The sequence below is a fragment of the Pelodiscus sinensis genome, chromosome 33 (assembly GCF_049634645.1).
Source record: "Pelodiscus sinensis isolate JC-2024 chromosome 33, ASM4963464v1, whole genome shotgun sequence".
Taxonomy (NCBI): Eukaryota; Metazoa; Chordata; order Testudines; family Trionychidae; genus Pelodiscus; species Pelodiscus sinensis.
This window is the reverse complement of record NC_134743.1, coordinates 2,053,734-2,066,070: the sequence shown is the minus strand read 5'-3', so window position 1 is coordinate 2,066,070 and position 12,337 is coordinate 2,053,734. Positions and strand designations below refer to the sequence as shown.

The 12,337-nt window shown below is 55.7% G+C and overlaps 1 protein-coding gene across 2 annotated transcripts in view; it reads right to left on the bottom strand.

The window, feature by feature from the left end:
• Nucleotides 1–5,426: 5,426 nt before the first annotated feature.
• Nucleotides 5,427–12,337, bottom strand: part of LOC102457460 (scavenger receptor cysteine-rich domain-containing protein DMBT1-like) — a 71,926-nt gene continuing 65,015 nt past the window's right edge. For both annotated transcript variants that reach the window (XM_075914359.1, XM_075914358.1), the window contains exons 14-17: nucleotides 10,792–11,121; nucleotides 8,815–9,144; nucleotides 7,980–8,093; nucleotides 5,427–7,465 (exon numbers count right to left, since the gene is read on the bottom strand). In XM_075914359.1, coding sequence (XP_075770474.1) covers nucleotides 7,335–7,465; nucleotides 7,980–8,093; nucleotides 8,815–9,144; nucleotides 10,792–11,121 — 905 coding nt within the window. In that variant the 3' untranslated portion in view covers nucleotides 5,427–7,334. The remainder of the gene's footprint in view (nucleotides 7,466–7,979; nucleotides 8,094–8,814; nucleotides 9,145–10,791; nucleotides 11,122–12,337) is intronic.

Here is a 12,337-nt window from a genome sequence, read left to right as displayed (position 1 = left end):
CTGGGGGGGGGGGATCACCAAGGAGTCTTGGACATTCTGGGGCAGTTGCACATTTAACTGGGAGAGCTGTTCAGCAGCCAGCAGGGGGAGCTGTGTCCTGGGGGGGCAGGGTTAGGAATTAAGGGGTGGGATCAGCTGTTGGACAGATCCTGCCACCTAGTCACAGCTGGTGAATGGCTGCTCCAGGTGGGGCTGAGCCTGTCAGAGGAAAACAGATCAAGGCCCCTGTGACATCGTGGGGACTGTATTCACTCTGGTTGTGTATTCACTCTGGTTGCTTTGTTGTGTTGTATGTGGTTCTGCTGTCCTGTGCTGCTCTGTAGTGACTCTGTGCGTGCGTGCGTGCGCATGCAGTGCCCAGCGGGAATGGGATCTTTGGGAGAGAACTCCTGAGGGAAGGCACATAGGGAATGGCCCAGGCCTCCTGTCACCTGATCCTAGGGGAAAGTGCAACCAGTGATAGAGACAACACCTTGGGCCTCCCTCTGAAGCAGGACAAAGGAGGGAGCAGGGTTGCCTAGAGGGCAGTGGCCAGTTGCTGGGGGTGTGTTAGTTTTCAGCTGGCTTGGGGGGCCAAACAGAGGCCCAGAACCTTGGCTCTGAGCCCGATTGCCAAGACGGATTGTACTGAACGCTCCTGGTTCCTGTAACAGCCAGTCTGGGCTACGCTGTGTCCCCGTCAACCAATAAACCTCCTGTTCTACCTGCCGGCTGAGAGTCCCGTCTGGCTGTGGATGGGGGCGCAGGGCCTGGTGACTCCCCCACCCTCCATGACAGTGGTAGTGGGATGGACTGCACTGCATGGGTGGAGCATCCGGCAGTAAGCAACGGGGGGCAGGAGAAAGAAGGGGGGCTTGCAAGAGCCAGGCGTGCATGGGATTGTTGTTAACACAGGAGCCAAGAGCCTTCAGTGCCATTCCTCTTGGGGAGCAGGGACCTCTTCCCCCCTCCCTCCTCTCATCCTAAAACCAGCCCCTAGTTCCCAGCCTGGTGTCAGTCCTGCCTCTCCCTTTGTTCCCTTTGGGAGGTGGGGGCCAAGGTGTCAGCTGACTCATCCTCCACCTAGTTCAGGTGTCAGGCTGGCCTGGGCCATTCCCTGTGTGCCTTCCCCCAGGAGTCCTCCCCCAGAGATCCCATCCCCTGCTGACATAGTCACTACAGGGCAGCGCCATAAAGCAGCCAGAGAATGCACAACCACAGTGAATACAGCGAACTACAAGACTGGACAAAATCTCCCTGCATCGCAGGGTCCTCCTGTGGACCGTGGGGAGTGAGCCCAGGAGGTGGAGGGGTCTACACTCTAACCCCCGGGGGGTTATGATGCCTAAGGAGGCTGACACACTGAAGGGTTCTCCCTGGGAACCGTGGAGAACGGGCCTGGGAACAGCTGGGATACGCCCGATACCCATCTCCTGGGGAGGGATATTGTAGAGCCGTGCAAGGGGAGAGGGACGAAGATCGGAGGGCTCAGCAAAACACAGCTAATGGCTTACCTGCAAGAGAATGATTCCCCCACGGAGCTGGATCCTGTCCCAGTTGGGAGCAGCCAGACAGCTCCAGGGTCTCCACCACAACGCAAAGGGCCCAGCACCGAGCTGCTGAGTTGGAAGCTGCTCCTGCAGGACTGTGACATGGAGGTGGTCTGTGTTGAGGACAGTGCTGAGTCCTGGCTGATGCTCTGGCATGGAGAGAGGGGTCTGAACTTCCCCAGGCCACTGGCCGGGAGACCCTGCTCAGTTCGTTCTCGTGCGGGGAGAGATGGGATGGAAAGAGGATTGTATCCGCTGTTTGCTTTGTTACGGTGTATGTGATGCCTACTGTCCTGTGCTGGTCTGTAGTGACTGTGTGTGCAGTGCCCAGCGGGGATGGGATCTTTGGCTGAGGACTCCTGAGGGAAGATATGTCGGGAATGGCCCAGGCCTCCTGTCACCTGATCCTAGGGGAAAATGCAGCCAGTGACAGACACAACACCTTGGGCCCAGGAAGCAGGACAAAGGAGGAGGTGGGGATGCCTAGAGGGCTGAGACCAGTTGCTGGGGGTGTAAATTAGTTTTCTGCTGGTTTAGGGAGAGGGGAATCTAGCTGGCTTGGGGGGCCTGGCTCTGGACACCCCTCTTCCCAAGATGATTGTACTGAAAGCGCCCAGTTCCTGTAACAACCAGTCTGTGCTACGCTGTGTCCTGTTCAACGAATCAACTTTCTGTTCTACCTGCCGGCTGAGAGTCACGTCTGACTGACACATTCTTGGTGAGCTGCAAGTAAGGCATTGCCACGCTCCTGCCTCCCCTCGTGCTCCAGCAGGGGGCGGCAGAGAACCCGCTTATAGCAACGAGCTGGTACGTCACTCGGTAACTCCCTGGCTCTCAAACAGGGGGAGGCAGAGACCAACAGGGTTCTATTAATGAGCGGGCAGCCACTCAGTAACCCTCACTCTCCAGGAGGGGGCAGCAGAGTCCCGAGCAAGCCACAACACTTAATTTGCATATTAAAGCCACGCTGTTCTAGGCCACTGGGCAACACAAGAGGGTTTGACTCTGCAGACTCCAGCTGGGTGTGTGTGTGTGTCCCCTTAGGAAATTCCTGAGTGAAGCTTGGCGAGAGATGGGGGTGGGGATCATGGTCACCATGATGTCAGTGTTTGCTGAGGTGGGATACGGGATCTGCAGGCTGTGGGACTTGTGTCATGAATTCAGAGAGTCTTGATAAGGCAGGTGCAGTGGTTTTGTTTTCCATGAGAGCATGGCAGTTCTTGGGGGTTCTGGTTTGCAACCAGCGGGGGGACAGTGTCCCTGCTCAGAAATAAGTGTGCACCTTGGGCAGTGGGTAGGGTCACCAGGTGGCCTCAAAAAAATACTGGACACACTTGATCAAAGATGGAGGGGACCAGCCGGGAGGGGAGCGGGGCTGGCCGGGAGAGGGGGTGGTAACCGGCCGGCAGGAACCAGGGCTGGCCTAGGGGGCAGGGTTGGGGGCAGCGGGGCTTGCCAGGGGGGATCGGGGGGGACGACCGGCCAGCGGGAAGCAGGACTGGCCGGAGGAGGGGTCGGGGGCAGCGGGTCTAGCTGGGGGGAGGAGCGGGTGGAGAGAATTAGCCGCCGGGGAGCAGGACTGGCCTGGGCGCATGGAGATCCCAGGGTGCTGCCCATCCAGCGCACGGTCCTGGCGAAGCGTGAGTGAGTCCGGCCCTGGGGACTCCCTCCTGCTCTGGCCCCGCCCCCTCGCGTAGTTGCGAACTGCCTTTGGCTGGTAGACACGCTTACGCCGCGTGAGCACGTCTACCAGCCAGGTAGTACGCAACTACGTACTGATACTCGTAATAATAATAAAACTTACCTAATTAGAAAATTTGGTATTTTCTCAATTTGTTTCCCAGACAGAACCCTCAAATACCAGACCGTCCGGTTCAGAACTGGACACCTGGCAACCCTAGCAGTGGGGAAGTTGTGTTGTGTGTGTCTCTGCCAGGAGAGGGTATGCACAGGGCATGACTTTACAAAAGGAAGCCTGCACATGATACAGCCTCACCACACCACAGACCTCCAGTCTACCCTCCAATGAAAAATAAGCTGTGGAGCTAGGAGGCTGGGAGTGATCGCCTCGTGAAATCTGAATTTCACGAGGCATAAAGGATCTGCCAACGAAGGGTGCTGGGGTCGGCAGATCCCCGTCTAGACTGCCGCACTGTGCTGACAAACAGCTGATCGGCACAGCGCAGCGGCCATTTTTATTTAAACGAAGCGGCGATTATTTAAATCGCCGCTTCATTTCCCTTTGTCGTCCTGCCTAATCTACATGGCTGTCTATGGAGGCATGTAGTTTAGAGACACCCTGACTCTCTCTGCTCAGCCTGCTCCCTAAGATACAGTCTGCAACCTCACCTTGGGCCTGTGCTATTACTGGTGAACATCAAATCGATCTTTCCTCTCTAACACCAGGGCAAAGGAAAATTTGGGTCCATTTTGGTTTCACTGTAGCAGCTTGGAAAGAAGTTTTCCTACTGTAAACCCTTCACAGAGGCAGAAGACTTATTGTTCTGCATCTGCTGTGTCTGTTTGTTTGCAAGCGTCTGGTCACAAGTCCAACTGGTGGAGTCCAGGCAGGCTGGGAAATCCCAGACACTCTGCACCTCTCCTTCGCCTTCGGCAGCTGCTGGCTGGACTGAGTCCATCAGACTCCAAGGGAGGGGCTAGAGCAAGGCTCTGATGGCAGCACCACACACCATGCAGACTCGTTATAGGGTACGTCCACATTTGCTCCCTAGTTCGGACTAGGGTTGCAAATGCAGGTGACCGAAATTGCTAATGAAGCAGGGATTAAAATATCCCACACTTCATTAGCAAGATCTCGCCTGGCCGCTAGTCCGAATCACAGCTGATTCGAACCAGGAAGTGCGCACCGAGAAGCGGAAGTTCGAACCAAAGTCCTTGGTTCGAACTAATGTTACTCCTCGAAAACTGTGGACTGTTGTCACTCGCAAGTTGTTTTGGAAGACCAAAACGACAAAAGAGTCCCTGTAGTTTTCGGATAGTACTCTCAGCAGTAGTGGACGGCATTATAGAGACTTCTGGCCATTTGCAATGGGCATCTACTACCACCAAGAACATGCTGCCTTCAAATGGGCCAGTAAAATCAACGTGAATACGTTGCCACGATTTATCAGGCCAGTCCTATGGGTGTAGAGGTGCCAGCTGAGGTGCGTTCCTCACATTCTGGCATGAAATACAAGCTTTTGCCTTCTCTTCAACGGCACCGTCCAAGCCAGGCCCCAAAAAATAGCTTTGTGCAATTTCTTTCATGCGCACCATTCCACAGTGACCTGAATGCAGCTGTTCTAACATCTGTTGTCTCAGTAGCGTTGGAATAATAAGACACATTCCCCACAGCAAGCACCCACAATGGATTGATAACTCCATCCTCCTGGACATGTAGGGAACAAGGTCAGGTGAGACCCGAGAGTCCCATAGAGATGTTCCATGTTCCATGCTGCCCTGTCCTCATTCTACCCCTAGGGATGGATGTGTCATCCCTTTCACACAGCCTGAGTAGTTAACCCCCCCAATAGCATTCATTGCCATGTGCAGTTAGGTTTCCATGCCCCATTTTGAGTTTATGTCCTGTTTCTGGTTGTGCCTCCGTTTAGCATTTCGAACTTTTTGTGTTTGTCGAGGGGAACGTTGTGCTAGTGTGTTCTGTTTTCCCAAATTATTTCCCAAATGTTTGTAAATTTAGCAGACATCCTTATTTCTTTTGCATATGATACCAGGAATTAAATGACCTCTTTTTATCCAAAAGCTTTAGCATTTGTCTTTAAAAAGGGTAGAAAGCCCCTCATGAAAGCGAAGCATAAACCTACCAATTTCCCTTATTTCATTTACCTAAAATAATGTACTCTATAGCCTTTGATATTTATTGGAACTTAGACCATATTAACTTTAGCTGTAAGGACTTTTAATTTAAATATTTAAACACCAATTTACAGGATATCATCTATAAAGTATGAAGACTTGGGGGTCAATATAAGCCCCCTAACATTTACAATAAACATTTAAAAAGAGAAGCAATATTTCTGTAACTGCATGAATGGGGACAGATTGACTTTTCTCATCCTTGTTATCTGAAGAAACATATCCCCCTCCTACTGTCAGCAAAAGAATAATTTAACTTAAGACTTTCTGACTATTCAAAGCACAGGTGGAAAGGTCACTCCAGATAACCCACATTTACACGTGTGTTTCAATAAAAAGTGAAGTTTTAAAAGCCAGCAGCCTCAGCATGAAGAAATGAGTAACTTGTAAGGCGAGAGATAAGCATGAAGCACATTTAAAGGAGCATGTTTCCCCCATCATTTACAGAGCAGTTTTACAATAAAAAAATGTTTAAAAAGAGCAGTGATATGTTTGTACCTGCATGAAGGAGGGAGATAAAAGTTGCCCCCCCTTAACCTTGTTATCCGAAGAAACATGTTTCCCACATCCACTCCTCTCTGTACAAAACAGTTAACTTTTGCAACAAAACGATTAACAGTAAATAGAATCAGAGCTGAACAAAAGTGACTAAAAGCGAGACAATCATCAATTTTAAAAAATAATGTAGACATTTTACAGCTTAAAATGTCAAGTGTATTTCATTGCCACAACTAAATATTTATCATCCCTATGATACAAATTAAATAACGATTTTAGCATTGTTTTGTCTCTGAAGAAAAAACCCTGTTAAATAGCCTTTCCTTTTCTAATTTTGCCTACATGAAGTGATGACCAGACTATAAAGCAAAAACACAAGGGAACAAAAGCTGCCCTGAGGACTTGTCACTTGTAAATGGTAAAGAAAGATCTAAAATGGAAGGTGTGGTACAAAACGCATACCTGATGATTTTTACAATTAAAAAGGTATTTTTTTGAAGAGACTAAGGCCATAGCTTTGTGACTTCTTGAGGGTCAGAGGAAAGACTGGAACCTCTAAGTGGCCCTTACCACCAATGCCCTATCCTGATTTTATTTTTCAGTTTCTCACTTCAGGTGCCTTTGCCAAACAGAGAGGCTGTGTCTAGACTGGCAAGTTTTTCTGCAAAAGCAGTCACCAGCTGTCTACACTGGCCGCTTGAATTTGCGGAAGAACACTGACGATCTCATGTAAGATTGTCAGTGTTCTTGCGGAAATACTATGCTGCTCCTGCTCAGGAACAAGCCCTCTTGCGCAAGAGGGCCAGTGTAGACAGCTAAAAACTGTTTTGCGCAAAAAAGTCCCGATGGCGAAAATGGCGATCGGGGCTTTCTTGCGCAAAACCGCGTCTAGATTGGCACGGACGCTTTTCTGCAAAAAGTGCTTTTGCGGAAAAGCGTCCAGGCCAATCTAGACGCTCTGTTCCGCAAATGCTTTTAACGGAAAAACACTGGGCCCAGACAGACAGGGGCTGGTACATCAGGCCTGGCACTCTGGGCACAGATGGGACCTGGTACATTGGGCACAGACACCCATAATCCATCTCACCCCATAGCTCGTTGGCATGGAGGGGCTGGTTGCTGGGTGGGGAGGAGCTGGCTGTCCCTGGGCACCTAACAATGGTTTGCATGGTGCACACACGCTGTCTGCTCGGCCTGCACAGGCTGCTCAGGGGTAGGGGTGCGACAGAGCAGGGAGCCTTCCAAGGCAGCTGGGGGGGGGGGATGGTGCCACAGGGGGAGCTGAGACCCCCAACCAGCAGCCCCAGCCCAGGACGTGTCCATCAGCATCCCACAGCCCAGGCAGCTGCCAGATCAGGCTGCTCTGTGCAGGATCCCACCGGCCGGTCTTGCTGCAGCCTGAGCCAGCCCGGCCCGGCTGGCATGCGGCTCTCACAGCACCACGTCCTCCCTCACCAGCTGGGTCATCTCACTGTCGGGCTCTTCGGGGGGCTCCAGCTTTGCCAATCTCTGGGGCCGGGGCGGGGTCCCTGGAGCCCCCAGCTCCTCCAGGTGCACGTGGCCTGCAAGCAGGAATACGGGGTGACGAGCCAAAGCCAGTGACCTTTGCCCTCGACCCTCTCCCCCAGGTGCCAGGGCGCCGTGTGAGGGGGAGCCCACCCCGGGGCAGGGCCGTAGGGACAGGCACCCACAGGCCAGGACATGAGCACAGGGCTGACACTGCCAGCCCCTCACGTTTTGGGGGGTGGGCGTCTCCTGACCCCCTGGAGCTGGAGAACCCTCTGCCTGCGGCGGGCTGTGGGTGGGGGGCTGCTCCCAGGTACGGTTCCCTGTTCACATCCCCACTCCCTGTGAAAGCAGCAGGGCCCCGGGTAGGGCAGCAGCGCAGGGCGCGGACAGGGCACAGGGGCAGCTGTTCAGCAGCGCAGGGCGCGGACAGGGCACAGGGGCAGCAGTTCAGGGGTGCTGGGCTCCGGGTGGGGCTGGACTCTTGAGTCAGGGCAGCTGCCCTCGTCCCAGCCCCCGCCCCTCCCCTGCGGGTTTCCCGCCTTGCAGCACTCGGGGGCAGGCTCTTACCCAGGGTGCTCCTGGCAGCTCTGTCCCGCCGCATCCGCCAGCAGAGCAGGGCCCCACAGATCAGCACCACGAGGGCAGCCAGGCTGAGGAGCAGGGAGTAGAGCAACCTGGGGTCTGGGGAGAGAGCCAGGCCGTGAGCCGTACCCCCCGTGGGCCTGCCACAGCCACGGGCTGACCCCGCCTCTGAGACCGACTCCCTCCCCTCCACAGCCCCCTGCCAAGGCTGAATCCATCGCCTGTCCCATGCCCCCTCTGGGTCCGACTCTGTCCCCGTCCCACAAGTCCCTGCAACTGGCTCCCACCCCTGCCCTCTTTCTTCCCCCGAGGCCACCTCCCTGTGCAACCCCACACAGGACTGACTCCCTCTCCTCAGGACCTGAGCTGGCTGATCCTATTCCTGGCCAGACCCCAAGGAGGAGGGCGGTGTGTAGAGCGGGGGCTCCCAGTTCAGACACCAGCCTGAATACAGGGTGCCCATGCGGGGCTGGGGGAGCTCTGGCTGCTGCCCTTGGGGACCAGCCCCAGCCCAAGGAGTGTAGGGGACAGAGATGGGATTCCTTCCCCAGGCCCTCTGGCTCGCTACACCCCCACCCCAGACTCTTCCCCTCAGCTCAGGATCTGCCTGCAGGGAGAGGGAGCCCCGGGGTGGAGGAGGCTGCTCAGAGACCCAGGCATGGAGCCACTGGCTGAGCAGGGCTGCTGGAGCCAGTAAGCTCCGTGTGGTGGGCAGGAGGCCTGGCACTGCCCCCGGGACACCGGCCTCTCTCTGGCATGGCTGGGGTGTCGCCCCCCCCCAGGTCTGCAGGAACGTGGGCACTGAGTGCTGGCCACTCACCGGCCTGCCCGGCACACACCACGCTGGCCTCGGAGCCACGGCTGCAGAGTCCAGGGCCCAGCCGCCTCAGCTGACACTCAGAGATAAGAGACTCCAGGCCTGAGCAGTTCACGCCCTCCAGCCAGACGTCGCCAACCCCGGGGCCAAACTGAGCGGACCCCGGGGCTGACAGCGCCGCGCCGCAGCCCAGCTGCTTGCACACCACCCCCGCCTGCGGCAGGCCCCAGCCAGCGTCACACACGGTGCCCCAGGTGTCGTTAGTCAGCACCTCCACTCGCCCGGAGCAGGGGCCTGTGCCGCTTGCCAGCCGCAGCTGCAGCTGGCCCTGATCTGAAACACAAAGCACAGGGCGTGAGACACAGCACGGCACATGGGGGTGGGGGGCCATTTCTAGATCACACATCTTTGTGCATAGGCACACAAACACTCTGCACCCTGCACACAGCACCACACACAGTCCCCTGCACACCTACATGTCCCTGTGCACACCCACACATTTCCTTAAGCTCACACACTGCCACTAGGGATGTTAGAGATTGTGTAACTGAATAGTCGTGTCACTACACGAAATCTTATCGGTACACGACTATTCAATAGCTACCGGGGGTGGGGCCAGCAGCTCCCAGCCCCACTCCCCCGCAGCCCCCACGAGGGTCTGAGCTCCCCTCAAAGAGAGGCTGCTGCTGGGGTGGGGAAGGCTGTTGTGAAGCAGCCTCTGTCCGTAGTGGGTCACCGTGGACAGAGGCTGGTCCGGCAGCAGCCCCTGTCTACAGGGGGTCCGAGCTCCCCGTGGACAGAGGCTGCTCTGCGGGATGTACAGCAGCCTCTGTCCGTGGGGAGCTTGGGCCCACTGCGGACAGAGGATGATCTGCGGGATGTACAGCAGCCTCTGTCCGTGGGGAGCTTGGGCCCACTGCGGACAGAGGATGATCTGCGGGATGTACAGCAGCCTCTGTCCGTGGGGAGCTTGGGCCCACTGCGGACAGAGGATGATCTGCGGGATGTACAGCAGCCTCTGTCCGTGGGGAGCTTGGGCCCACTGCGGACAGAGGATGATCTGCGGGATGTACAGCAGCCTCTGTCCGTGGGGAGCTTGGGCCCACTGCGGACAGAGGATGATCTGCGGGATGTACAGCAGCCTCTGTCCGTGGGGAGCTTGGGCCCACTGCGGACAGAGGATGATCTGTGGGATGTACAGCAGCCTCTGTCCGTGGGGAGCTTGGGCCCACTGCGGACAGAGGATGATCTGCGGGATGTACAGCAGCCTCTGTCCGTGGGGAGCTTGGGCCCACTGCGGACAGGATGATCTGCGGGATGTACAGCAGCCTCTGTCCGTGGGGAGCTTGGGCCCACTACGGACAGAGGATGATCTGCGGGATGTACAGCAGCCTCTGTCCATGGGGAGCTTGGGCCCACTGTGGACAGAGGATGATCTGCAGGATGTACAGCAGCCTCTGTCCGTGGGGAGCTTGGGCCCACTACGGACAGAGGATGATCTGCGGGATGTACAGCAGCCTCTGTCCGTGGGGAGCTTGGGCCCACTGCGGACAGAGGATGCTCTGCGACAGCCTTCCCTGCCCCACATTTGCTGCTGCCCTAATAGAGGCAGCAGAGCGGGAGAGCAGGTGGCTCCACGGAGCCGGGGCTGGGGGGAACTGGCTTGTAAGATGGCTCCTCCCACCACCAGCTCCTGCTTCCCCCTGCTCCTGCTGCCTCTGTTTCAGATTAACCGGTAAGCCTGGGCTTATGGTTAATCGTATAGTCGACTTCTCATTGACACACACAGATACACTCGGCCACGGAAACATTTCTAAATTGCCACACGCACACCCCTTCACACACCCCACACAGACACTGCCACAAACAGGCACAGAGACAATTACACACAAACTCCAAAACGCCCCCCCCCCCCACACCACTGTGCAGAGCCCCCATCCCACTTCCAGCGGCACCGACTCCCACCATCCTGTGTGTTACCTGAGCACACAACGCTGGCATCCTGTCCAAGGTCACAGTCATGCGTTCCCCATGGCCGAGCCTTGCATTCAGAGAGGGCAGTTTCTGCCCCTGTGCACCGAACCCCATCCAGCCAGATGCGGTTATTTCCTGTCCCAAAGTAAGCCCCGTGTGGGGCTGCTAGCACCTTCCCGCAGCCCAGCTGCCGGCACACGACTGCAGCACTGTGTAAGTCCCAGCCGCTGTCACACACGGTTCCCCACTGCCGGTTGTGCAGCACCTCGACTCTCCCGGCGCAGCGACTGGGGCCGTTCATCAGCCGGAGCACAGCCACTTCTGGGATGACTGCACCTGCAGATGCCCAAGGGATCAAACACTCAGGGAGGTTCCTGTGTATCGGGTCACTAGTGACACTGGGCCGTGAGCCACAGGGCTGGTGGGAGAGACGGATTCTGGAAACTGAGTCAAAAACCTGCAGGCTGCTGCTGAGTGAAACAGGACTTTGTTCAGAGCCCGTTTCGCACTCCAAATCCTTTCATGCAAGACCAGAGCCTGCACCCCAACCCTCTGTCCCTGCCTGGTGACAGGGAGGGAGGATGGGGGAGGTAGGGTGGACGGAGTGAGCGTGGGCGGGGCCTCAGAGAAGGGACACAAAGGAGGCGGGACTAGGGTATTGGGTTTGAGCTAGATCTTGGATTGAATTTAGCAAGGTTGGAGAGAGCTGCCCTAGTAACTTAGGGTATGTCTACACTACAAAGTTAGTTCGAACTAACAGACGTTAGTTCGAACTAACTTTAATAGGTGCTACACTAGCACTCTGCTAGTTCGAATTTGAATCGAACTAGCGGAGCGCTTAGTTCGAACTAGGTAAACCTCATTTTACGAGGACTAACGCCTAGTTCGAACTAGCTTAGTTTGAATTAACTAATTCGAACTAAGTTAGTTCGAACTAGCGCTGTAGTGTAGACGTACCCTTACTGTGATCTGTCTGTTTTCACTTGCAATTGCTTACACCCTACCTTTTACACGGAATAAAACCCCTTTTGTTTTATCAGAGCCAAACAACGGTCACCGGGAAGGGTGGAGAGCCACAGCTGTGCCTCCCTCTTTCAGGAAGAGCACGAGCCTTAGGAGTTTTCTCCGTGTCAGACTTTTATACAGCATAGGACATTGACTTGGTCCCTTTTGGAGGTTGTGTCCCTGGAGTCTGTCAAGGCCCTACAGCTGAGCCCTCCCAGAGCTGAGCTGGTTTCGTGTCTGTGTAGCTCTGTGAGGTGGGGGGTGTTGTTACCCCCCTCTGTGCCTTGGCTGGGGAAGACCAGTGCCTCTAACCCAGCAGGATGGGGTGGTGGGGCGCCCCAGAGAGCAGGTAGGTGGGCTCAGTGGCATGGTCAGCACACCAAGTGACAGCTTCAAGGGGACTTCTGAGAGCGTCATCTCTACAGGGCATTAGGGATGGGATCGAAGAGGAGCCCAGCAGGCCACAGAGCACTTTCCAGAGAGGGGAAAAGGGGAAGGAAACAGCCAAGCAGGCCCTCCCACCTAGCCAGAAGCTGTTCAGAGCTAG